Source organism: Serinus canaria, chromosome 6 (genome assembly GCF_022539315.1).
Source record: "Serinus canaria isolate serCan28SL12 chromosome 6, serCan2020, whole genome shotgun sequence".
NCBI classification, from domain to species: Eukaryota; Metazoa; Chordata; class Aves; order Passeriformes; family Fringillidae; genus Serinus; species Serinus canaria.
This window is the reverse complement of record NC_066320.1, coordinates 23,874,888-23,901,817: the sequence shown is the minus strand read 5'-3', so window position 1 is coordinate 23,901,817 and position 26,930 is coordinate 23,874,888. Positions and strand designations below refer to the sequence as shown.

General features: G+C 41.2%; 1 protein-coding gene across 1 annotated transcript in view; it reads right to left on the bottom strand.

Moving 5' to 3' along the window:
* SORCS3 (sortilin related VPS10 domain containing receptor 3) overlaps positions 1–26,930 on the bottom strand; it is a 263,400-nt gene that overhangs the window by 157,853 nt on the left and 78,617 nt on the right. Inside the window, exon 2 of the mRNA XM_030241406.2 lies at positions 23,634–23,701. Coding sequence (XP_030097266.2) covers positions 23,634–23,701 — 68 coding nt within the window. The remainder of the gene's footprint in view (positions 1–23,633; positions 23,702–26,930) is intronic.

Sequence of the window (26,930 nt, the reverse complement as noted above, 5' to 3'; positions counted from 1 at the left end):
GGTATACCAGACTGTTTTTTCATGCAGAGTTGAGGATTTTAGCAACCAGCCTTTGAACAGAGATTTCAGTTTCTCCCAAGAGCTGTTTATAGTCTGTGCTGTGTAAACACAATGGCCTTTGCTCGAGGGAATGACCTACCTGAGGATGCCATGTCTCCCTAGTACAAGAACTCTGCAAGTCTAGTGCCACATAAACACTGCACAGGTCAGGGGGCAGGGAGTTGGGGAGAATGAAAAGCTCCCTGCTCCCTGTCCTTGCACACAGCTCTGCAGATGGATTGTGCTGAGTGGGGAAGAATAAGCAGGTTACCAGACAGGTTTTCAAAGAGAGATCTCTGGAGGCACCAGAAATATTTGAGACAATCCATTGCAAAGGGCTACACCATGCTGAGTTTGAAGGTATATATTAAAACATCAGGGCAATACAAAGATCTTCCACATATGGTTTTGTCGGCAGTCATCAAACCAGCCATGAGCATTTCCTCCTTTTTTGTTTTTCCTCAGTTATTACCTCTGTCTGGAGACACACACTAAGATCATGAAAACATCATGTCAACTCCTCTGCTTGTTTCCCACTAAACAGAAATGAAGAGATGACCATGGAGATATCCAGTTCATCTTTGCAGAAAGCATTGTCTGAGCTTATTTTCGTAAACAAAATGGCCAGTGTGACCAGCAAGACCAAAAAGGCATAGAAAAAGAAAATAAAGCCACAAAACAACCACTTTGCTAGGTTACATTCAGATCTGTTTGACACAGGTACTTAGCTGAGGAATCATAACTTCCATTTCAAAAGCATAAAAAGAGCTATTTGACCATCTGCTGCCCAAGGTTGCCAGGACATTGGTCTATACACAAGCCACAAACAGAAATCATCACACTTCCACTGCAGGTGAGTAACAGTGGTGTCATCAGTGTGGCAGAAGCGTCTCACACTTTCACTGCAGCTCCAGGACCAGCACAGCAGGAAGGTCTGCACAAGCTGCCTGGGCATCCTCACTGTGCAGAGTATCAGTGTGAACACAAACAAGCCAGCAGCCTGTTTGTCATCATCAACCACCACCTACCACCCTCCATTGCTACCATGTCAGCTTGGCAGCCTCCTAACAAAGAAAAAGAGAAATCCTTCCCTCGCTCCTACCACATGCTCACCTCACTTTCAATCCCCAAACATTGATAGAAAGGATTAAAGTGAGTGCTGCTTAAAATAAAATGGATATAGGATTCAAAACCAATTACCAAAGCATAATCTCGCTCAGATGGGCATGCTAAGAATAATTACTATCCATAAGATGAATGCTTGTTGGAGACACATTACAGGAGACTGCATAATTAAATATAGCAACTGATCCTCATTTATCTGCAGAGCAATTCACATTTAAAAGCTCACCTGCATGCATTTGGGCAAAAACCACTTGGGAGTTTTCATGGCAGTTGGAAGTTCAGGGAAAAGCAAAAACAGGAAAATAAAACAGCAGGAAAAGTAATCAGCTTGTCACCAGAAAAAAATACAGAGGGAACAGTAAAATTCTGCTCTGGGCATTATTTGCCCTTTAAAATAACAACCTTTGAGAGAAGTGAAAACATCTTTGATGTCAGCTTAGACTTGGTCCAAAAACAAAAATTGCTTCCAGATGCAGAAGCAAAAGAGGGCACACTGCCAGGTGGGGCTTTCTCAAGATGCTCTCTGCAGGGTCTGTGGACTGGAGAAAAGCAACAAAGGCAACCAGTCACCACATTCCAACAGTTCCCACATGGCACCAACCTTCCCCTGTCCACTCAACCAAGGGACAACTGAGAAGCGATCCTCATGATGTGCCAGGCACCATAAAGCCCTGCCAGCCCAGCTCCTGAAGCATGGCACCAAGCTCTTCCCCTGACATGTGTCACCCAAAGTTAACTATGCCCCAGCTCTTCTCTCCATGGGAAACTTTATTTGTACAAATAATATTAGTAGTTGAAAAGGACAAATATCTACTTCATCCCACAAATAAAATATTCATCTAACTTCTTCATTAGTGGAAAAAAAAAAAAGCAAAAAATAAGCTTTACAATTTGGAAGCTAGATGAATTTCTGTGGGTAATATTGCCTTTGCAGAAAAAGAGGAATGTATAAAAGGAAAGATTTTCAAAGACACCTACCTAATACAGATGTCCAATTAAACTTAATGAGAGTTGATCTTCAGCTTAAGTATGCAGCATTGACGACCTAATCAAAACACACTAAATTTTCCTACATCTATCTTCTGAAACATCTTCCTTCTTAAAATCCATTTCACTTTGTCCCTGAGAGATTAATTTTCTCAGCAGCACCTTCCCTAGAACCCTCTGATCTTACATGTGAACCCCCAGCCAACCAAACAACATGAGCAATAAACACTGAACACTAAACATGCAAAAAATTTTTACTGCTGACAACCAGTAAAAGGAGCAGAGGCTGTCCTTGAAAACTGTCAATAATCAAGGAAGTGTGACAGCAGTGAATTCTTGCAAACAATAGCTGAAAAATAGGGTTTTCATGCATCCAGCCTGAGGTTTGGATACAGAGGTGAGGCTCTGGGGGTTGCGTACAACAAATGCTTTTGATAAATCCAAGATTAACTTCATATAGAAAAAAATACAGGTACAGACAAACTTGGTCCGTAAGATTCCTATGTCATTTATACTAATAATTCAACAGTTTCCATTTCCACAATATCTTAATGCAATGACTTACATATTCCTCGAGTGAATGAGCACGACCATCTCCCCATTGCCAACATAAAAAATACAGAAACTTCAGTTTCATTCCTGAACTTTCCTCCCACCTCAAGAGTTTCATCATTCTATACCAACTGCAAGAGTCCAGAGATGAGGCATTCAGACACCATTTCAGTGAACTTGCTTTGACCTTGCATAACCAGTGCAAATAGATGTGCACTGAAATGCAAAGCTTTCCATGCTAAAGGTAGATCTTCAGCTTATGGGAAATCCCCAAATTTCCCTCGTGGAGGACTTTGAAAGCATCTGTAAAGATTTCTGAGCAGCTGTACCCCAAAGAAGAATTGACCTTTCAATTCAACCGCAAGGCTGGAGAACAGTCACAAGGTCTTAAAAATTCAAACATGGCTCAAGTCTGTTACAAAACATTGATGCCATGAAAGAAGGAAAAGGAAAAAAAAGCATATTTGCAATATTAGTTTTTGGCAGAAAGAAAATCATCAGCACAATTTAATAAACACTCCATCAGACTCACTTTCTTTCCTACATGAGCTCTGGTTAAATGACATTGTGTGAAGAACACTGTCTACATTTTGTCTGCAAAATGCATTTGAATCCATCTCTACCCTATGACACATTTCTTCTTCTAGACTACTGGTACTTCAACACAAAGAAATCCAAAACCATTGAAAGCAAGCTTCTGTTTAATAAAAATCACCATCACCCTGACTGTTGTAGAACCAATGGCTCTTAAGGAAGAGACAATTAAAACACCTTCTTCCTAAAAGCCATCTATCTATAGCACTGGGAAAACTATACTTACACAAACAAATCTGAGTGAGATCTTAGCTATGCTGTGTTAGGGATCTCCAATGAATCCAGCAGATTTATTCTCAATTAAAAACCAGTTTTTAATCATACTGTGAAATGAAGAACAAGAATTTGGGCAAAATTCATAGAGTAAATAGAATTAGGTGCTCCATGGCGAAGTCTACTCTTTGTGGGTGAGATTAAAATAATTATACATGCAATTTGGCAAAGAAAGGATGGAGAGCTATTAGTAATCATCAGAATGTGAAAGGTCTAGAAGCTTGATCCAATTCGTGTTGGATTCAGCCAGAAAAAAAATAATCCTATTTACCCTTCAAAATGGATGCAAAAATTGAAACTAAAAAATCAAAATATTTTGCCAAATGTCACTAAAATCTTGTAACTTGCAGAATCATCAGTAGTGCCTGTTGGAGATACTTCATCAAAATGTCTAGATGGACTAAGAAATTGAAACATGTCTGCCTTTTCAGATAGAAAATCCAAGTTTTGGGACAGCTCTGGCACTTAAAATATGGAACTGGCTGCCAAACAAAGTGAAAGAAATGTCACTGCTTAAACTCAACAAAATGTAATTGGTCATGCTAGACCTGTGCAGGAGAAAGAGAGCACAAACTCACAGGGAAGAGATTGTTCTCTGCAGAGCAATTTGTCAAGCTGGTCTCTCATTTGGGCCCTCCCTCAGCAGGCAGTACCAGAGACACCAGTCCCAGAATTCTCTTCCACACCACAGCAATCAGCCACAAACACCCCAGCCCCACTGTGTTATTTCAGCAAAGACAATGGAAGTGAGGGGCATCTCATAATTTCCTTCATAAAAAAGGGGACTCTAATGGAAAAACATCATGTTTGCAGAATGTAAAGAGAGATTTCATAACACCAAGTCTCCATTTTTATCACATCAGATAGCTCTTTCTTTCTAAAGAGAACTCTGAGGAAAGATAACTAAAGGTTGTTAAATCCTGCTGCAGCTTGGATTTATGATGGAAAACCATTTATTTTCCTAAACTACTTGCAACAAATGTTGCTAGGCAGAAAAAGCCAATAGAAACACTTGTAAATGGTCTTTTGAGAGGCAGAAAAGTAGAAGGTGACAAATGCTGAAATGACCAGATGAGGTTTTAATTTTAAAACACTATAAACCACATAACAAGTATTTAATGGCAGGGAATCAAAGACAGCTTTTTCTCCTTAATGCAGGGGATCTGCAATCTAATACAAATAGAAACTATGCTTTATTTTGTGCAGTGAGCATCTTTCCACTGCACCTGAAAATACATGAGAGAAGTAAATACTACAGTTGCAAAGCTAAAAAAAAAAATAGTCCAGGCTAGGAAGATAAACTAAAACCCATTAAAAAAAAAAAAAAAAACAGCTATTTTCAGGTAACTAATAACATGAAGAAATACAAGCCAGTTGTTCCAAAATGTGGAGCCATTTTTTGTGCCAGAACAGTCAGACTAGCCAAGACCATATCTTTAGAAAATACTGTATCAGTTTATCAGTTCCTGCAGTAGAAAAGCTGCATGCTTTGTCTGTACTCTCCTGATCTTATAGCCACAGCAAATAAAATCCAACGTTATTCTGCTGTTCACCACCTCCTGTTTCAGAAGAACAAAGACATGGAATTATGATTTTTTTTTTCTTTTGAGCCAAGAGAAACTTTTGCAGGGGAAACAATCAAGGAGTTGAACACCTCACCCAGTTTTCATGCTGCCCTTAATCCAGCCAAGGCACACAGAACCTTCATCTGCAGAGGTCTCCTGACTGCACCTGCATTCCCAGCTGGTGATGAGGAGCTGGGGCCACTGAGCACTATTTGCTGTTTGATAACAGCTCCCAGGTGATGCAACACCTGATTGAGGCTGCACCCAGGCTGCAGAGGCACCCACAGAACACAGGAGCCAGCAGACACCAGAGCAGGAATGGATCCAACAGTGCATCCAACTAAGGGATGCACCTCTGCTGGTGGGTCAGCCTCGTCCCCTCTGTCCAGCTTTGGGGCTGGCTTCATCCAAGATGCTTCCAACATGGAATCTTAATAATCTGTCTTACAGCAGCACCAAGCTTAAGTAAAGTTCTGCTTTCCTTCAAGCACCAGCTATATCCAAGATCCATGGAGAACAGAGTCTCTGTCTGCTCCCTCCAGGGATACACTGATGAGCCATGAAACCTTTGGCAGAGTTGAAAAGGAAGAATGCCTTCTCAATCCTCAGTCTCAAGAAGAAAAATTCCCTTTTTCAAGGGTCTTTTAAAGATTAAAAAAAAGTCATCCACATGAATGAGCCAGTGCTTTATTTCATCCCCCTGAATTTTTTTTGCCCTCAACTCTTTTTGCAAATAATTATAATGCCATGAAAGGGAAAGTGAGGAACAAAGAGCTCCAATGCCTGGGTTTCATCATCCAGGAATCATGACTGCAATTTGAAATGTCATAGGTGCTGAGGCTCTCAGATTTATAGCAAATCAGCCTGTCTTTCAGCATCACTGAATTTGGCCAACTCAGCCCAGAGTCCATTTGCTGCAGCATCAAAAATGAAATGCAGTTCTAGCAGCAATGCAAATCAGATCACATAATTGACAGACTAGAAGTATTAGTAAAGACTGAGTGTGTTTCCAGCCAAGAAGCAATACTTCAAACTACACTGGGGACTCAATGTAGAAATTATTGAGTAAGATTCTCTGGACTGCACTATACAATTAGATTATTACCATTACTTCTTCTCTGTGCTTTAAATCTATGAATCTGAGGATGTGCAGAACTGCACTTCTACAAAGAGCACCTTTCCGAGAATTCTCTTCCCACATATTATGAATGGAACATGAGAAATCTGAGGACATTGAATTTTTTTGCATTTGTCAAGAGAAGCATCTCCCAAACAGGAATGATGAGAGTAGAAAAACCTGCTGCATTATGAAAAACAACTGGTCTTTAAACAGGATGTGAGTACCTGCTTGGGGAAGTAGAGAGCCTCTCTATTCAGTCCACAGAAGCACAAAGAGCTAAAACCTGATAAACACAGGCTAGGCAAGCATGGGTGAGAAGGTATTTTGTTCTATTTTGAGTGTTTTTTTTTAAAAACAGGGAGGGAAACTGTTACAGCAGACTATACTAATGGATAAGGTAAATTCTTCATTACTGCTGATTTTACAGTCAAGATAGGATGTTGCCCCAAGAGTTTTGCTCTTGATCAAGCAGATGTTAGATGAGGAAATAATCTCTGCTTAATGTCTATGACTGATTTTCTTCTCCTGCATGTCTTGCACAGTGTCTGAGTACAATGCTCCTTCTGCCTTTAGAACCTAGGAATTTCTTTAATATAAGTTCCACATCCATGAGTCACCAGTAACACAGTTAACACTTAACAGCTTATCCCCATAGTGTCTTCTAGGCAATTTTTTCACTTTATTTAGGATTACACCCAGTATTTCCAAGGAAGATTCTAGTGTCAAGATTCATTTTCTAAAATGTATCTTCCCATGATAAAATCTTACTCTATATACAAGTACCTAATCGCTTGGTAATTTTGCTCCATGAAGGAGTGTGACTCTCAGAAAGGAAAGTAAAGTCTGTTCCACTGAACAAGGTCCTAAGACTGTCTTTATATTATGATCTCTCCTACCTGACCACGAGCTAAAAAATCACTATCAAGAAGCACTTGCCTATATTCACCAATTTCCCCAGTACTGTATCTAAGAAATCATCCACTGCCTCACTTTACAAACACAACAGCATTTGCCACAGCTCCATGTCTGTTTAAGAAAAGGAAGTGAGATGCTGAGCTGCTCAAGATCCCTCACATTTCAAACACATCCTTCTGTTCTTCCACCAGCCATTCAGCCAGCACTGCTGGCTTAACACAGCTGCTTTGACAGCACTCACATGTTTCCAGCATTGTTCCAACATCAGCCAGCTGATTTTTGCACTCTGTGGTCTCCACTCTGTAATCAGTTGGAGAGGGCATCAAAGAGGTGAGATGAGAATTTTTCATGTTCTCAAGCCATCAGACCCAAGATCCTATCAAACTGCTCATCTGCACTGCAATATTTTGTTTGTTGATGGGACTGAAATCAGAACAGATGCTCTGCAGAGAGCATGGCCTTAGTGTCAAGTTAACACTTCTTATTCCATATTGCCCAATTTCCATGCTGGCTTCACTACCCTATTTACATAATATTCTAATGGAGACATTTCAAGACAAGGTAGGATAGGTCAAAAGTGTGCTGAATGCACTCAAGGAAAAATTATTCAACCTCTCAACTCCTTCCATAGTCAGTTTCTAATATGAAGCCTGTTGTGCTGCTTTCCCCATGTGGGTGAGAGGCTCTCCTGTCACTGGAATAGAGACATAGGGTTAACAAAAATCCATCAATGTCTGCCCTCCCTCCCAAAGGCACGACTAACCAGAAGCAGAAATCAACCTCAAAGGCTAAGATGGACCTTAAGTCCTTTAAAATGGACACTCCTCACCTTCCCAAGAAATTTATGCTCTGCTTTAAGGGTGTTTTTCCTAAAACCTGCCTCTGCACTGCTGCAAAATACTCAATAACTGGAGAACAGGTATTGGGAGGCCAGGCGGGGGAGGAAATTATTATGCTGTATATATTTGCATACTTACAGGACTGCTGTAAGAACAAAGTGTCCAACTGTTTTCCTTAACTGAGCTACTGTAGCCTGGCACCTCTTTTCTAAAATTAGCTCCACTTACAGATGTTGCCATAGTATTTGTTGCCATACCAAGGCACACTTCATAGGTGATGTCATTTGTCTTACTGCAGAATGCCAGAGCTGTTTACCAGTTCTGAGCCTTGCTCATTTCTTAAAGCACATCTGTCACCTCCAGAATCACCTACACAGGCTATGGATTATTGGAGGTTTTGAGGGGAAATCCTGCCTGAGCTCTGCAGTTCAGCATCTGCACCCAGGTGCCAGAGCCCTGCCCTGCCACCCAGCCCAGGCAGCAGCTCTTGCCAGCTTCTCCTGAGGTACATGATTCCACAGGACTGGCCCAGGGTTAGCTCAGGGAATTTTCTCAGGCTAAGTACCTGATATATGAAGACATGTTTCTCTTCATTACTTTTACAAGACCTGACCCAAAGTCTCTGGAAAAATGCCTGGAAACACTCTGACTTCCTTAGAATCATAGAATAGTTTGGGTTGGAAGTGACCTTTAAAGGTTATCTAGTCAAATCTCCTCCAAATTTGGATACTACATCAGTGACCTACATCTAAAATAGGTTTCCTGTACATATTTCCTCTCTCCAGCCTAAATAATCATTGTACAATCCATACCCATACTCAGATTTTTAATATTTCTACAACGAAGTTCCCTTGCAACTTCTGAGAAGAATCTGCATCTCAGATAGCAGTCAAGGAAATTTTGGGGGTCTGGATTGTTTGCTCTTGCACTCACTTTTTACTACTTCTGGAATCAAATGTATGATCAAGTACTTCTGGAATCAGATGTATGATCAAGGATTTTAAATAATTCCCTTCACATTGGGCTAAATTTTCACAAAAGCTGGAACCAGAGTTGAATTTCTGACATGTTTTCTCCTTGTCCCTACTCTCAAGACCCCTTGCAGATTTTTCCAAGAGCAAAGGCGAATGTTGAGATGTAGAGAAAAATAATCAATGTTGTTCTGACTTCAGCCCTGAAGTGTATTCTCAGATTTCTGCTGCACAAAATGGTTTAGAGGAAACATCCAGCCTGTAAGATTTTAACCAGATTTTTTTCTGGATCATTTGCCCACAATGAAAACTCTCAGAGAATAAGCAGCAGGAGAGAGAAACAGATTACAAACACATTCCAAAATAATAAGAACAAAGCATTTTCCCTTTTGCTGAACAGGCAGAGGCCCTGGGCCAAACTTCAAAGGAGAATCAAGTACAACTCATGTTTTTCCTGGCCCTTTCACCTACACAAGTTGCTTTACTTTTGCAGTATCCTGGATTCCCCTTACTTTCCAACATGTTGTTGACAACTTGCCCATTCTATCCCTTGTGGATTTGCACACATTGCAGACCGTATCTTAAACAGTCAAAACACACAATTATAAAGGGGAAGCAAGTGCAGAAACCAGCACGTCAGCCCTCATCACTCCACACATTCATTTTCCATCCAGAGATCTGGAAAATCGCCTTCACACACTGGACTGTAGCCACCATCCTTGCTTGCGTGGGCCACGCATGGCTGCACACCTTCCTGACCAGGCACAATAACAGATGGTTTTACAAGAGATGCTTGTTCAGACACTCAAGTTGGGAACAGCCAAACACTGGCTAGAAAACCACAGCCATTGTGTGCAGCACCAGCCCTGCTCTCTCTGCACTCTGAGCCAGTAGAAGCAGCAAAGGCTCTGTGCCCCTGAGTGTCTGAGAGAGCACAGAGCAATCATAACATTTAGATTCATAAGATTAAGGTCACTTTATGAAATACTTCTAAAGGGAAATCCTTTAGAATTTAGAATCCTTTGGTGCCTCCCCATCTTGTTTACAACTTTCTTACCCTGAGAACTATAATTCACATGAAGAAAAATAAAACCAAGGAAAATTGTACCTTATGCTCCAGCTGTTCTTCGAAAAGCTTGTAAGTCATTACACGTTAACTGAAATTCATTGAAGTCATTAAATCCATTTTTCCCCAAAGCCAGCTCTCTCCCTGAACACCCTCTACTGTTTGAAATGGCAAAGAGAGACAGTGATAGGACCTATTTATGCCTGTTTGAAGGTGAGTCTATACTATCTGATTTTTAATTCCAATCTATCCACAACAATCAGATACACCACACTGGTCCCTCAAACCACATGTTCCCAGCAGCCTGACCACTGTGGCAGTGTCAAATTCCTTCTCTCCACTTACAAAGGCACCTTATGCTAACTTTAGAGCACCACTTTCCAAGATCAATGATAATTGACTGATTAAGTATGCCTAATGCTGCCAGAATGTGAGCTGATTGTGTAATGGTGCTAATTAGTAACTGCCAGAGCTCATTCCAATTATTAACCTTTATGAATGTCATTTTTGAAGATAACAGTTAGCAACACAGCTTACTGCAGCATTTGTAATGGTTTTTGTCACATGGGATGAGAAGGAGCACAGTGACCAATGAAGCTAAGATAAAACACAAGAAAGGAGTCCTGAGAACAAAGGATTCTGCCTTGGCTTTCTGCAAGTGATACAGGGACTTTAACAATAGAAAACTGGAATATCTGGGCTAAGGAAGTCAAGAACCCACTTTTCCACAATATCTGAGCTCCTCAACAACACCACTGCCAAGCATGCCTCAAGAGCTTCCTAGCAGTGCAAATGGCAAACCAATTCCAGATCTGCCAGAGGGACATGGCAAAGTGCCATGTCCAGTGATGCTCTGGAACCAAAGAGACATCAGAACAAGTTGAACAAGTTTGCTGTTGCATATTGAGGAAAAGCACCATTCCCATGTCTGCACAGTCACAGCACTGATTCTTCGGATATGTTATGTGACAGAGGATGTTTCATGCCAAACCATACCATACACCCTGCTTGGATCAGATTCAGCTAAACAACTAAGTTAGACCACAGCCTCCTTAACTTGACCCTCATCTGTCACCTAAACAAACTATGAGCACTGTCACTATTTAAAAGGAGCACTTTCAAAAAGGAAATATGGGCTTCTTGTAAGTCTCCCACCACAGATGGGCCATGTTCTTGTGCCCATCACTGTTAAAAAGCCACAGGACAACAAACATATACAAACTTTTCATATGGTGTGACTAAAACCCCTCAGCCCCTATGATTAGGCAGTGTTGGTGCAGAACACTCTCCAATCCTTAGCAAGGCAAATGGTCCACTAGTCCACACTACCATACACTCTTCCAGAAGAGAAACCCCAAAGCTCTTCTTCTGTTGTTCCCTATGCCTTGTACAAAATAGAAAATGCGCACTTGGGGGTAAAATGCCACAAGTTCTGTGGTAACTCTGTATTCCTCATAGACATCCCTTTTATCTTTATTGGTTACACATAATAGAACCAATGGGATTTTAATCTTCCAGGGGACATTTATTCTTTACTTTGCTAAAGGCACACTGAATGATGTACCATGGTCTACTGCTTACTCTGTAGCTTAACTACTCCATGGCAATATAACATTATAGCTGAAACCTGACATTTGAACAGATGATCTTACTCCCTTGGTTTTCCTTAGCCACACTTACAGCTGCAAGTAATCCAAAGAAAGGACAAGGTTTCCAACAGAATGGCTTTACAGAGACTTGTGTCATGGCCAAGCTTTTCTGTCATCTCTGAAGTAATTACACAAGACCCAAAGGGATCATACTTTATGATTTTTCAAGGAAGCTCATACACCCCTGTGTGGTGATGGATGTTGTGTGATCTTCCTGTTTCCACACCAAGACCTGGGACATATTACCTGTGTGTGAACTACTCTTTTCCAAGCTGTTCCTGACCTGTGCTCTGAACCTGCTGCCTACTCATCCCCCTCCAGAACCAAAAATCAGCAACCAGGCTTCCTTCTTAAAACAAATTATTCCTACAATTTTTAACATTTCAGAGAAAGAGATGCAATGCAAGAAGACCAATGTGGATTTCTCTTTCCATGGGGCTGATTACTCTTTTTGAGCTCAGGCTCCCACAAGGCCAGAACCCAGGCCCCAGTGATGGGTTTCTCTTCCTTTCTGTGTACTTCTCCCCAGGCACCTTTGGAACTTCCAGGACTTTTTGTAAAAAGAGGGCCCTGCACTCCTGGCAGTAGTTACAGATAGTTGGAGATTGTTGCATTTTGAATGCACCAGAACTCACCCAGGTCAGTTCACAGTGCATCTCTCAACCCTGGGCAAACTACCTGATTTTGGGGTAAGGCTTGGCAGTAAGAGCTGTATTAACAGCCCAGCCATCTTCCTGTTACCTGTCTCCTGCTATCATCTTCCTCACAGATACCCTGAGCTAGACCACAAGACCCAAAAAACAACATGTAACAGCCCTGTTACAGATGCCAAAGGAAATTTTTGGATGTATCATCAACCCAACCTTTCCAATATACCACCAGACTTTTACATGCCTGACTAGATCTGCAGGATGCTGAATGCCCAGCTGCTAGCCTGCTGATAGATTCAGGCATCTGCACAGCAACCTTCAGGGAAAACTGAATATAATTTACTACTAATATTTTCTAAAGTAAATTTTCTAAAGTAACTGGCCTTCAAAGACCCAGAAACAAGGCCTAGCAATCTGGTTACAGAAAGGCCTCACTAGTCCACTACAGTTTTTATTCACAGGTAGAAAATTCTAAATGTAAAAATACACTAGCTTCCCATGATCTAGTAGTTTACAAGAGCTTTCATTTTCACTGGTCAGGAATATACTGTAAAAGAACTGGCTGACGGATTTTACAGATGAAGCACATGTGGTAAGTAAATAAATCAAAGGCTGCCTTCCAGGCTGGGGAAATGTAGCCCTTTTAAAATATTGTTTGGAGAAGTGACCACACCGTATGGGCACTTTTAACTCCATTAGAAGCCTAATGAATCTACCATGGACATAATGAGAGAGACAGACCAGACTACAAGAAAGATGGAAGGATTTCTTGCAAATTTTTTAACAGTTTTTCTCCATCCTTCTGATTATTTATAGCCATTATAAAATGGCAGTGCATTTTGGGGGTGGGGGGGGGAAGGAAAGAAACTACCACAACATAATAAAACATCAATATAAACAGACACAACACATGTTAAGAACTAAATTCTACAAGTTGCTGTAAAAAGCATCCAAGATTTATGGCTTGATCTGAAGCCTAATTGGAAAGAGCAGAAAATCCAAGGGATGAAGAAGATGGGAAGAGAAAGAAAAGGAACAGCTTGGTTCGAGAGAAATCTTGTAAGGCGATGCAAAGCCTACCTTCAGTGTGGACAGGGGCACTGCCCTGCAGCACTGGAGCAATGATGAGGTGGCACCAACAAAAATGTTCTGTGCAAGAGCCTGGGCCTCCTTATGCAGGCCTGACTGCCTGGAGAGTATGTGACAGTATCTATCTCTTTCTGACTCACCAGAGGCCAGGGAACTTTCTGAGCCACAGATGATTCTTTGCATGTATTACAATCCTTGAAAGATTTTCTGTCTGATTCTAGAAACCCATCTAAAACATGAGTAAAAACAGGCTCCAGCAAGGAGATGCACAGATTAACTAAATATTGTCCTGAGAACCACATTCTTCTACTGGCTCTGAACCTTAGGTCAATGCTTCTTCATTGTTCTTGGAACCAAAGAATTGCTGAGGTTGGAAGGAATCTTTGGAGCTCATCTGATCCAACCTCCTGCTTAAGCAGGGTCACCTTGAAGACATTTGCTCAGGATCAGTTCAGTTGGCTTTTGAATATGTCCAAGGATGGACACACCACAACCTCATTGTCCAATCTCAGCCAGTGTTCAGTCACACAGTAAAAAATGTTTTCCATCATGTTCAGAGGGAACATCCTGAGTTTCAGTTTGCACCCATGCGTTGTCTCTTTCCCTGTCACTGGGCAGACACTTAAAAGAATGTGGCTCCATCTTCTTTACCCCCTGCTTTGAGGAATTTGCACACATTGATGCAATCCATGCAATCCACCAGTCCCACTCCAGCCTTCCCTTTTTTAGACTAAAGAGCTCTCTCAGCCTTTCCTCATATGAGATGTTCTACCACTCACTTTAGTGAGACCCTGTCCATATCACATAACACTGTAAGATTCTTAACATATTCTTTTCTGGGCACCTCCTTTCCCAATCCTAATAGATGAGATTTAGTATGGAAACTCTTATGTAATTTATTAAGAAAGTTTTATTTTTCACTTATCTATTTGCATATTTATAAGCAAATTTAATGTGTGGTTTTCATTACTACTGGCACAGATTCCCATTGAATGCACTCACTATTAATCTGTGCCAACGAAACTCCTCTGCACAGCAAAGAGTGATCAGAAAAAGACATTAGTAAGGTCAAAACAAATTCATCTTAACGTGTGGCTTCCTGCAAAAAGTTTTGCAGTCGACATCCAGATCTCATTAGAATGTAAGATTAGATAACTCAACAAAAGGAGCAGCTCTTTAAGCTTAGAGAGCAGTGGAATTGCTGCTCCAAACGATAAAAGAAGCGATGGTGGAGCCAATTCCTGTTAACAGGTGTGGCTCTGCTGATGCAGCAACAGTCACAACACCCACAGGATCTGCAACAGCAGGTTCTTGGCTACAGGCTCCCTCCTGAGTGCTGCCCTGCTGCTTCTAAACAAGTAGGCAAAGCACTACAAACACACTTTACCTGCCAGCCCTGACAAGATGACTTCATAGGGACAGTGAGGCTTCAAAAGCACATTTGCTCTTGGCAAAGCTTCCTCTGACCTGCTCCATGAAAGCCCCAGAACCGACTGCCTGGGAACATGACCAGAGCTTGAAATTCATTGCCAACGAGATAGGATGTCTCCTTTCTTCAGGAGCCATATTCAAAGAAATTCACCAATAAGGACAGAAAAGCTATAATAAATATAGTATATATTAGGTGAGAACACAGGGAAAAGCATATTCTTCCAGCTTCCTAGAACACTTCATTTTTTTCTATAACAAATTTCATTAGTTCACACTGAGATCCTAACACTTATAAATCTACACCAGAAATATCTTTTGGCATTAAATTCCCTAAATTTCCCATTTTATTATCTAGTTTTCTGGAATGGAATGACTAGCGATCAGAACAGGTCTAAGTGTCCTTTGACCCAGCTGAGTGCCTAAAAAGACTAGCTAAAAATCAAATTATGCCAAAGATATTTTTTGTAGGGTTTTTTTTTTATTTATTTCTGGGTGGGTTTTTGTTGGTTTTTTTTCAAACTACAATTTCAAAGACTACTTCAAGGCCAATGAAACACCTTTACTTACAAAATATGGTAGCATCCCAATGATACCAAGTGATGGAGATCCCACCTGTGATGCAGAAGATTCAAATCCCTTGTTTGAATAAAATGGTCACAGTAGACACACCAAATTACAAATATTTGTGTTAATCTGCCACAGAATATTCTTGAGAAAGTATATGAAAGAGATAAAAGACAACATCATTTCTTCCCAGGATCTGTCATCCAGTTCTCTGGACTTAGAAATCTCCAGATCCCAAACCCACTAAAATACTGTGGAATATCACACCTCCAGCACAATTCCAGCAATTCCATTAGAATACTTAAAGCATGAGAGCTCATTGCTGACAAATAGATAACAAAAAAAAGATGTTTCTGCAACTCTGATCCAAAACCTGTAGACTTGTCTGTTCCTTCATTGTTATAAAACACTATTACGTTATTCAGCTACCAGCAGAAATATCCTCCATTAATTCACCGAGTCCCCTTTTGAAATCCATTTATGCTTTTATTATTTCTGCCTCACAGCATCCTGTAGCAATGAGTTACACAATGTAATTACTTGAGGAATAAAAAAGCATTTCCCTTTATACTTATTCAGAGCAAGGGCTTGAACTTGGATCTTCCACACATAAGATTAGAATGAGTCTCTCCCTGGAGAGATTCTCAGTATCTCCTGTTGCAGCGCTTTTGTAGAATATAAATAATTCAGGAGAGATGGCTGGGGCTCTTACCTGAATTGTGGAAAATTAAAGCAAAACACAGCATGTTTTTTTCTTTGTACATTTTGTGTGGAATTCCACTTTCATCCCAAGAATGTTTCCTCAAAAAGTTAGGAATTTGATAAATTGCCTTTTCTTTTTGCTTCCCTGTATTCAGCCAGAAAACAAGATGTATCCAAAAGTTACCAGATCTACTTAGCAAAAGGAGCAACCCAGTATCCTAATTTTAGCTATGGGATCAAAACATATGTACAAACTCATAACGTCTTTAGGTATATTCAAAGTGTACATTCCCCACGCAAACACATCTGCAGCATCCACTGTCAGTGATCAGCCCAGTCCTCTCACAGCCACACATTTGAACATCAACAGCTTCAGCCCTGTTTTCAAGCTGCAAAAGCTTTGTGAATGGGGCACAGAGTGGGAATGTGTAGCACAGGTGGGACAGGAGTTACCTGCATGTGAAAATGTGAACACCTGTGCTCCCACCATGCAACAACAAAACAAGGTTCTGGGGCTGAATGCAGACAAAGCCAAGATTTACCTCTTCAGAGATTCCCAGATATAAATAAATACATAAAACCTGGGCATTTATTTTTAAAATGGCAGACTATCCAAAACACCATTACAATCTGCAGTTCTGTTTTTATTCACTCTCTCCAATTCAGTAGTAATTTCACCAAGGAATAGGGATGAGCAGATGCAGGGGGTAGCACATTAATAAATCAAAAATGTCATTAAAATTTGTAAACTAGTATCTTCTGGGAAGTCTTGGCAATTAGTCTCAGAGCTTTCTTGGCAAACAAAAAATTAATAAATCCAAAAGGCCCCCTGTCTGATGACATTCCCACCCCCACAGAAAGGTCACTAATGAAGCAGTTAAGAGACACAACAAATGGACCAGTCAGCAGGCTGCCTCACAAAAGACAAATGAGTTTCATGAAACAAGAGGATAAGACATCTTCATAAGCAAAGGTGGGACTTCAAACCACACACCACCCCAAGACACATACAAAGGCTTTTCGATTCATTTGCTGGGATGATACTTTTCTCATGATTTTACAATGCCCCCCTTGGTCTCCACCATCTCTGAAGCAACATTAACACAATTACAGCAAGGAACCACCAGAAAGCAAAGGTGTGAACATTGCTATTCTCTTTTTGGAAAATCCTGTGGGATATAACAGGGCTAGGGAAACATTGGGAAGGAGACAAATGAAACTTCTCTACAGAAGTTAGGCTTATACTTAAAAAATAAAGTATTAAAAAAGGAATTCTTATCTTCATTACTATTACTGATTTTGCCTAATCCCAAAGCATAGCCCTGAATTGAAGATAAGCCTAATAATTTTTATTATTGGAGATTTAAAACAGTTTTAACTCACACTATCCCTTTGTTGTAATGACAGCATCTCCTTCTAGTAGTAACTGCAAAGAATGTATGCCCTGGACACTACCTGGGGCTCTGGTGCATTTGAGGAGGGCTAAACCTATGGTTCATTCTGTTCAACTTCCTTAATTTTTTTTTTTTTTTAATTACCATGACTCATCACATTCAGCTACACACAGCCCAAGCAAATCTGAACACTCCCTTCAGTATATTCCCTGACATCCACAATTCAATATTTGTTTAGATCACACTGTTAAATTAAGGGCCACCATTGTCATTTGGCAGCAGCTGGGCCAATATGCAGTTACTGTGCACGTCTTAAAGGGTTCCAGTGTGGGTCCCCTGCCAAGATGACATCTATGTCATCTATGACTGTCAGCCAGGATGAACTGGACCAGGCTGAACTGTTTCCCACTGTGGGGAAACTAATCATCAAGAGTACTGGAGGTTAAGAACTGCACAATTCTGGGACTTTGTTGAAGGTGTGCCCTGATTGCAACTCAGGGTGCTGGGAGTCTCAAGGAAAAACTCTCATCCCACACTGTGGTCATCTGCTGTGGTTTCCCAATCCCTTGGCTCTTCAGCAAACACAGTCTGCACCTAACAGCTCTCAACCACTAAGATTTTCAGAGCTGGCTCCCATAGCTTAATGATGGTGAGTTTTTTTAGGCTAAGTCATTTATACATTCTAGCCAAAAGCAATAGGGGAGATGCCAAACTTTTGGTTGCCCTGGTTCTGAAATCCAAGAGAGATCAGGGTGCTTGCACACACATCTGGCTCCTTCCCTCAACACCCTGATGGTGGCTCACTGCAAAGGCAAGAAACCCTTCTCATCAGCACAGGATTTCTGCACTTTTCAGCATTATCAAAAAGTGCCAAAGAAGATGCAATAATGGGAAGCATTACTACTTTGAAAATCAGCTCCATTAATTTTACGCCTGAATACAATCATCCAGAAAATAGCACATATCAAAGATGCATGTCATCAGCATAAAAGTGGAAAATTATAAATGTAATCAAATTTGACAATACTGAGAGGAGATGTCAGCTGCTGGTCATGGAGACTGCATTTCAATACAGCAAACTCCAGGAAAACTGCAATGGCCCAGTGGAGCCAAACCAATACTAAACAAGAGGTTGTGGAACAAACCAGAATTTACCATTCATAATGCAATCTAAAAACGTATTGACACTGGGATAGAAACACTCCTAAGAAAGCTCTGTCATGACCTATTTCAGGTTTAGCTTGGTTCACAGAGGATGATATGGAAATTAGAGTCATGGTTTATTGAATCTCCTGATCCCTGACTTCTTCACTCACCAGTCTTAGAAGCTGCTAAATGTGGAGCAACCAGACTAACCTCAGTTCCCAAAGGGTGCTTCACAGAATTCACAGAATCACTAGCTTGGAAGAGACCTTAAAGATCACTGAGTCCAACCCATCTCCTAACACCTCAACTAAACCGAGTGCCATATCCAGTCTTTTTTTAAACACATCCAGAGATGATGACTCCACCACCTCCCCAGGCAGACCACTACAGAACTTTGTCACTCTTTCCAAGAAAAATGTTTTCCTAATATCCAATCTATGTTTCTCTTGGTGCAGCTTAAGACTGTATCCTCTGGTTCTGTCAGTTGCAGCCCGGAGAAAGAGACCAACCCCAGCTGACCACAACCACCTTGCAGGGAGTTGTAGAGAGTGGTAAGGTTCACATCACACCACGTTCACCCTTTCCCACCTAGAGCAGCCCTATGAAGTCAGCTCTGCGTGCCACACACAAACCTAGGACACAGAAATCAGTGTGAGCTGGGAAATTTTTACAATGCTAGAGGTACACTGACACATGCTGAGGGTCTCTGGGGACCGTGGGAGGCTTAAGAGGCAATTCCATGGGAGGAAACAATGTGAAGCCCTCTGGTTTTTCAAACAGAGCTGAATGAAACAGCAATGCACGACATGAGGCAGCCTGCAACCAAGCTGGGGGGTTTTACTCCTCTCTGCTCCAAACTAGGGCTGCAGCTGCTGCATTTTGCAGCTGCCTCTATTAAAAAGCTGAAAGGGTTTTTTTCTAACTCAACAAAAACTGAGACAACAGATTAACCTCTTTAGGCACAGTAGCCACAAGAGTAAAAAAAATCCTTGGGGATTTTGACTGCTGCCATGGAGACATAATTTCTTGGTTAATAAACAAGAAAGAATATATATATTAAAAAATTCTTCATCATCATTTTAGCCTCTTAAACAGAAATAGTTAGTCACAATTTTGGGTTAATGCATGGGCCAGCATTATGTAAAATCAAATAATTTAGCCAGGAAAACAGCCAGAGGAGAGGAACTCCAGGGGACCTACCTGAGGTGGGTAAAATGGTAGCAGGGACTCAGAGCTGACACATGCAAGTGCTTGCACTTTGGAAGAAAATCTAAACTGCTCCCCACTGCCCAATTAGCTGATGTGTTGCAGTCATGGCTGTGGCAATGATCATAAATAGCTCCTTGCTCACTTGTGCCTTTCCTGTCTTCTGGATCACCCTGTTGTCTCTCTGTCTTTGCCTGAGATTGAGAACTCCCTTGAGATGGAAGCTGTCTTTTTAGCTACTGCAATCCAAATAAATAAAATAAATGAATACATTCCTGAGTACTAAAGCAGGCAACAATGGAAAACCTTTTATTCCAGTTATCTTAGCAGAAAGCAACTGCTCAATACACATTGGTTGAAACAATTGAAAACATTTTAAATACTACAATATCAACTTTAAATACTTATCCAGAATGTTCCCACAACCTTATCTCAATACTGTACAGCTTAAACAACTCCTGTGAAGAGCCTGACACCCACTCTTTAGAAAGAATCCATATTTCATACAGATCATTCCTGTATGCTTACAGTTCCTCATGGACAGTGAAGTTTGATGCAGGGATCCTGGCCTAGAGAGAGTCTGGGAATCTGAGATGCTCCAACAGCACTTCAAATCAAAACCACATAAGTTTACAGATTCAAAGGGATTTTTTTTTTCCTTTTGATGATAGAGAAGAGGTGTAAGTGGGGTGAAAAAAATATATGAAAACCATATGGCCATCCCTTAATTCATTTTTTTATTTAAAGCAGGCAGGGTTCTTAAATACACAGTTAGATAATTCACTAGGCAGTGAGAACTGATGAAGGGATTGCATGTCTAAAAGCTTAAATAATTTTTACAATTATATTTGTTGACCTATGAAAAAGACATCTCTCTGGAAATTCATAAACAACTCACACCATCACAAGTATAGTAAAGTAGCAATAAAGTAGCTTCCTTTCACAGGAGGAAAATTATCACCTCCACTCAACTCAGTGGGAAAAACAAAAATCTAAACCACAACTGACAGGTATCTCCTGTGATGAAGAAGAGATGTGGCATTCACAAGGAAGAGGGGGTGTGTGGGTGTGTGTTTTTTCCTTGAAGCTGGCTGCTTCAAGGCTGGCTGCTTCAGTAGCAATAAAGACCTTTTTTGTGATTGTTTGAGCCCAGAAGCATGAATTTGGATATTAAAGCAATGTCTGTGTTCCTGCATTCAAATGCTGACTAGAATTTCCCCTGTCTAAGCTCATACCAGCCTGATATAGAAGCAGTTTTCAAATGTAACTTCTAATTCTCCTCTTCCTCTGCTGCTCTCACTCCCTTTTTAATTACATTCAGGATGTCTTCCTATTGATTTACTTGTTTTTGTATTTAGATGCAGGGATTAGAAATTCTTTTTATATGGCAATTCAGTTTTCCATTAAAAGAAGCCTCTCATGCTATAAACCCAGGGGGAACTGAGGAGGAGATTCTGATGCACAGAGCAAGTGGAGGCAAGATGGTATTTGGAGATTGCAATGCACTCTGCTCTATCTCAGCATCCTCTGCTGTGTAATTCATTGCTCTCTGCCACAAAAGCCATACTCCTCCCATGTGAAGGCAGCTGTATTTGCCAAGTGGTCAGGACAGATATCAACAGCACCACAGCTCAGATGGGAAGGGCTCCTGGCTTAGTCATGTTAGAACACAGGAAAAAAACCAAACCCCTTGGAAACACACAGATCATCTTTTGATACACAGCTGAAGTTGCATTCAGTTTGTGATCTGTCTGGGGGCTCAAAGAGTCTAGAAAAAGTAACTAAAGAAAGCAAACCTTTTGCCAGGAGGCTTACATTCATTCTGCAAAGACAAATCCTCCTTTTAATATTTTCGGGTCTCAAAAACAAAAAGAAAATATTGAAAACACCAATTTAAATAATGGAAAGATTCAGGGGCCTGAATGTGCAAACAGAACAGGAAATCCCAAGAAAAGGGGTATTTCTCTGGCTTATTTCTTACATTTAGTATCTATTTACATTTCTATGATGTCCTTTGCAGAGAAACTCATAGATGCTCTCCAAGATTCCACACTCCCCTGTCAAGTAAAACATGGCTTATTCCTGAATTTTCCAAGTAGAAAATAAGGTTTCGTGCCCAGGAGATCTAGTACTAGCTCTTACCCTGAGTTTTCCTCATAGACTTAGGAAAAGAACCTGAGATGTTCTAACTTCTCAACCTCTCTGAATCTCCAGGCCCCCCACTGGCCCCTATTTCACTGGAGACCAGCTGCAGAAGTATTCCAGAACATGCTCCCACAAAGCAGTGAGTTTTCCCAGCTGACCAAGTGCTGGATGCTTTCAATTGTATTGATGATTAATTACATTTCTATCACTTTGGGAAGCCTCCAAAAGGGGTGCTGCTGTTACCTTTCTGCAGAGCTCAGGTGATGCTGCAAGCTCAGGATTAAGACAAGTTTGCCTGTTTGTTACATTATTTATGCAGGGCAGATTGTTTGGCAATTACTTTTAAAGTACAATCACTGTGCCATTTGTACTTGCTACGTAAAGAGGCAAAAGTTTTTTAAGGCATTAATACCTTGAAAAGTACCAGGGTAAGTGGAAATGACTGTTCTCTCCTATTAGCTGCATGGTTATTTATACTTTTGCAGATTACCGTGGTGCAGTGCAATTAGGCTTCTTAAGTACTGTTCAAATTGAGAAGTTTGAAGAGCTCTACTGAATAATTAACCCTTACATACATTTACAGGAATAAACCTTCAGCAAATGCCCAAAGCCTGCTCCAAACAGGGGCTTCTAAATCACCTGTGAAGAAAGAAGTACAAGAGACCATCTGCCAGGAAGAGCTCACACCCAAGCCACGGCTACAATGCACTGACCATTCCACCAACTACACTTTGAGGAGGTTTCACAATAGCTATAATGCACCAGGTGAATCTAAAACAAGGCTCTTGGTCTCACCAGCCCCTGGCTGCCTTTTTTTTTTTTCTTTCTTTTTTTTTTTTTTTTTTTTTTTTTTTTTAATGCACCTAAGGTAAAAAACACCTGATAGCAATTCTGTTAAAGGCATACCACTCCACAGGCAGGATGAAAGAATATGGTGATTTCAAATATCAAGGAACTGACCTATTTATAGGGATGAGGGGATTTTAAGTTATTTATTTTAAATGCAGACACACACTTCCAAACACACACTCTGTCCAGAAGCATGTTTCCCCAAGGCAGGACAGTCCATCTCCCATGCCAGACAAGGAACATGGCAGCTATGTGTCACCATCCAAGTACCTCCACAGTGGAGAAGACACTGTGGCATCTCCAGTCCTTCAGCAGCTACTCTCCTCACAGCCCAACACACACACAGTCACTACCAAGATGCCCATCTTAGCTCACAGGGGTGAGGAACAAGGATCAGCTAAGATTGTATCATACACTGTGTGTTATTCCTTCTCAGACACACTTCAAGCAAGTGTGTACCCATCTATAGAGCCTGTTCTCATTGCCAGCCTCACAGCAGAGAGAGGAAGGACACTCAAAGGTGAAAAGGAAACCCAGCTCCTCTGTGTCAGGGAAGTGCCATTACATGATGAAACCCTCTTGTTTGCAGACCCCACTTCACTCAAGGAATGTGTCCTAATCTTGCATCCCTTTTCCAAAGAGCAGCTCTATTTGTCTCAGATTCTTTCCCAGCTCCCCCTGTGATGAGCTCAGATCCTGCCCCATGCCCACAGCCCGGGTCAGCCCCCAGACACAGTGCTGTGATGTCCCTGTTCCACCTACCTCCACAGTGAGCTCTCCGTTACACTCCCCAAGTTGAAGTCGTAGAGCTTTGTCAGAATGAGAATCACCTAGAGAGGGGAAAGGGAGGGAGTGAGAAAAAGAGAAAGGGAAAAGAGGAGAAAAAAAGATTGATGTTAGATTTTGTAACAATACAAAGGGCATCTGAAACCACCTAAAGGAGAGCTGAGCATTTATCCATTAAAGCTGCAGTATTATAGGATAAAGTAGGTTTAAAAAACAAAATGGGAAATCATTAGCTTAGTGCATTGTATAACTAGTAACACTTACTTTAATCCCAAAATGTTTTGCATTTGAAATAAAACATGCCACCAGGAATTAATCAGACTTTGTGAGCTGACCTCTCTGCAACTATGATTATTCAAATTCAGGGATGGAATCAAATGCACCCTTGTTAATTCAATAGTTCAGTCTAAAATTACAGTCAATTCCTTTTGTCTCTCAACTTTCTATCATTAATTATTCATCTCCACAGAAAGAACTGGCAAGTTTTTTTATGTAGATCCCCATCCACCAAAACAGTCTCTCTTGCCTAGAGTCAGCTTTGTTTCTCCATATGCTGTCACTGACTCCAGAACGTGGGAATTCCTACAGGCCATCACCTCCCCACAGTGGTAAGAGGAACATGGAGTATGGCATTCTGCTTATGCACTGAGCAAGACAGACCTTCACATGAATCTTTAGTGCCCAAGAACAGTCAGAGGCCCCAGGACTCACTGACTTTCTGAAGAAAGCACTCCTGAGTCATGCCTCTGCAAAACTGAGGTTGGGGGAGAGGGAGTTGAGCAGTACATGGGGGACCACAGAGGAATATACTTTCCCTCTGATCTCCCTGGTGCTGTGACCTCAGATTTCACAGGTAAATGTAATCCTCCTAGCTACAAGCTATATTGCCCAATGCCCTTCTGTCCAAAAAGGCAGTTATGCATTCTGATAGCTTGGGAGCCTCTGTGCAACCTCCCAAGCTCATGTGGGATGAGGCAACAGAGGGAAGGTAAGAGCATTTGAGAATCTGCTTCTTGCCTTTTTAGCATAACTAATGTCATACAGTTGATTCCCTTGGATTCTACAGGACCAGCCTCAAGTAAGAGCTCCAGGGCACCTCTTCATTTTTGTTTTGCATCATTTTAACATTTCAGCATCATTTCCTCCTTGAAGAATTCAAGCAGAGGCCAGCTTTCCTCACATCTGCTCCAGCTGTGAGAGAGAGCAAAGTTTAAAGCTTTGCAGAAAAATGCCAAAGGATTAATCAATATCACAGCTGCTGCAGCACTCGTTTACTGTCAGCATAATACCAGGAAAAAACCTGTTCAAATGGTAAGGGACCTTGGTACGTGACTATGCAGTCAGTGTCCATCTTAATGACTTTAGAATAGATGCTCCAAGCATTCCTCCCCTCTCCTGGAATCACTTTTACCATCCCCTATTGCATTTTTCCTTTTATTTCCCCATGCAGAGACCTTTAGGAAGAAGATAATAGCCAAGCTGCTTCCAGCAGGGTGTGAAAAGAAACCTGCCAGGCAGATTTGAGTCAGCATATGCAAGTCCATGTCAGCTGAATCCAACACTATCCTATGGGGAAATAAGGCTAACATCCTTTTTAATGCAGCCTAAACCCTGCACACACCTTCCCATACAAAGGGGGAAGAACCAGCTGCAAACTGCAGCAACCAAGGTTTGCATGGTTTGTGTGCCTCCACCCCTCACACCCAGCAGGGCAGCCTTCTCCCAGCTAAAGCCCAATGAAAATGACTTTTTTAGGATGTTCCCTATAATCCCACAGGCACTCAGCCAGCACTCCTCTCAAGACTCTCTAGGAAGCCATGCACTATAGCACAAGCCCTGCCCTGCCTGGAATTACACTCCTCTTATTGCTCGCAGCTGGGGTGAGGTTTCACAAGATTTGAGTTTCAAAGTCTAAGCACATTGAAGACAGTTGAATTCAGTGGATCCTGGATTTATTCCTAAACATTGTAAATAAAATCTCTGTGTCTTGATCAAATTTCATCAGATTCTACCTTATTTCTACCCTAAATTGCAATTACAACTAAAGGCAGCATCCACACTCCCCCAGCTCTTGGTGTCTCCCCCAGATCTCCTATGCCCTATATTTTTGAAGATATCACCTATCTATTACCACCCTGCAAATACCAATACAACAACAGCTTTACAGAAGTGGGCTGAATGCTACTCAGCTTCTGGGTATAAATTCATAGTAAAAGCATGTTGTTTAGTATGACTTTTCTGGATTTTTGCCCAGGATGACTGACTAACATCCATCTCTACTTGGTGAAGCATGGAAAGCACAAGCGTCCCTTGAGCAGTGTCTTACACACGGTCCCAGGAAATAGCAGGAATTTCCTGAGGCAGTGGTAACAGCTACAGCAACCTGTCCTTAAAATCACTCACCACAGGAGCCCAGGACAGACAACATTCCCACACCACTAACAAAGGCAGCTTCCACTCTGCTCCCACTTGCTTTTGAGAAAAAACACCCCAGATTCAATAAAGACAACTCCTGTAAGAGTCTGGGAGTCTGAAAACCAGGGAGGATCTGAGAGTCTGAACACACAACCTTCCCAAGAAAAGCTGCAAAAGCACTTTCCCCCTACACACTGCCAGAGCAAACTCAGCTGCCCAGGGAACACCATGGGGCTGAGACACAGACAAGAGCCTGAGAGGCAGGGCTGGATCCCGAGCTGTATCATGGGCTGTGTTTGACACAGCTCTGCAGAGGAAACATCAAACCCTTCTAAGAGGATATTCTGAGACACCATCAGGCTGCCCCAGCCATGCTAAGAAGAAACAGGAGACAGGGAAAGTATCAGATTTTCTGACATCCTGTTGTTTGAATGTTTTAGTTGAAAAAGGATGGAACAAAATAGAAGGAAAATTGGACACATTTTCCAAAACTGCATTCTGACAGGAAAAAGAAAAATTAAAAAAGGAAAAACCTTCATTGACTCAGGCTGAGACATTTAATTCCAATTTCTACTTTGTAGTTGAAGAAGCTCAGCTTGTTTTTGTGAACACTAACAAATTACTTTTTTTTTTCCATGCCAGTGTAATTTTGCATGCAAATCTTGATGCTTTTCATTTTAAAAGCTGAATTCTACTGAAAACTGGAGATTTTACAATTAAGGCACTATTTCAAAACAAAAACATTTTCTTCCCCTGAACTGAGAGAAATCTGGAATTGCCATCCCATAGAAAATGCCTTCTCTGCAACATAAATTAAAACATTTTGCTCTGGGGAAAAGAGATACAAATTTATTAAGT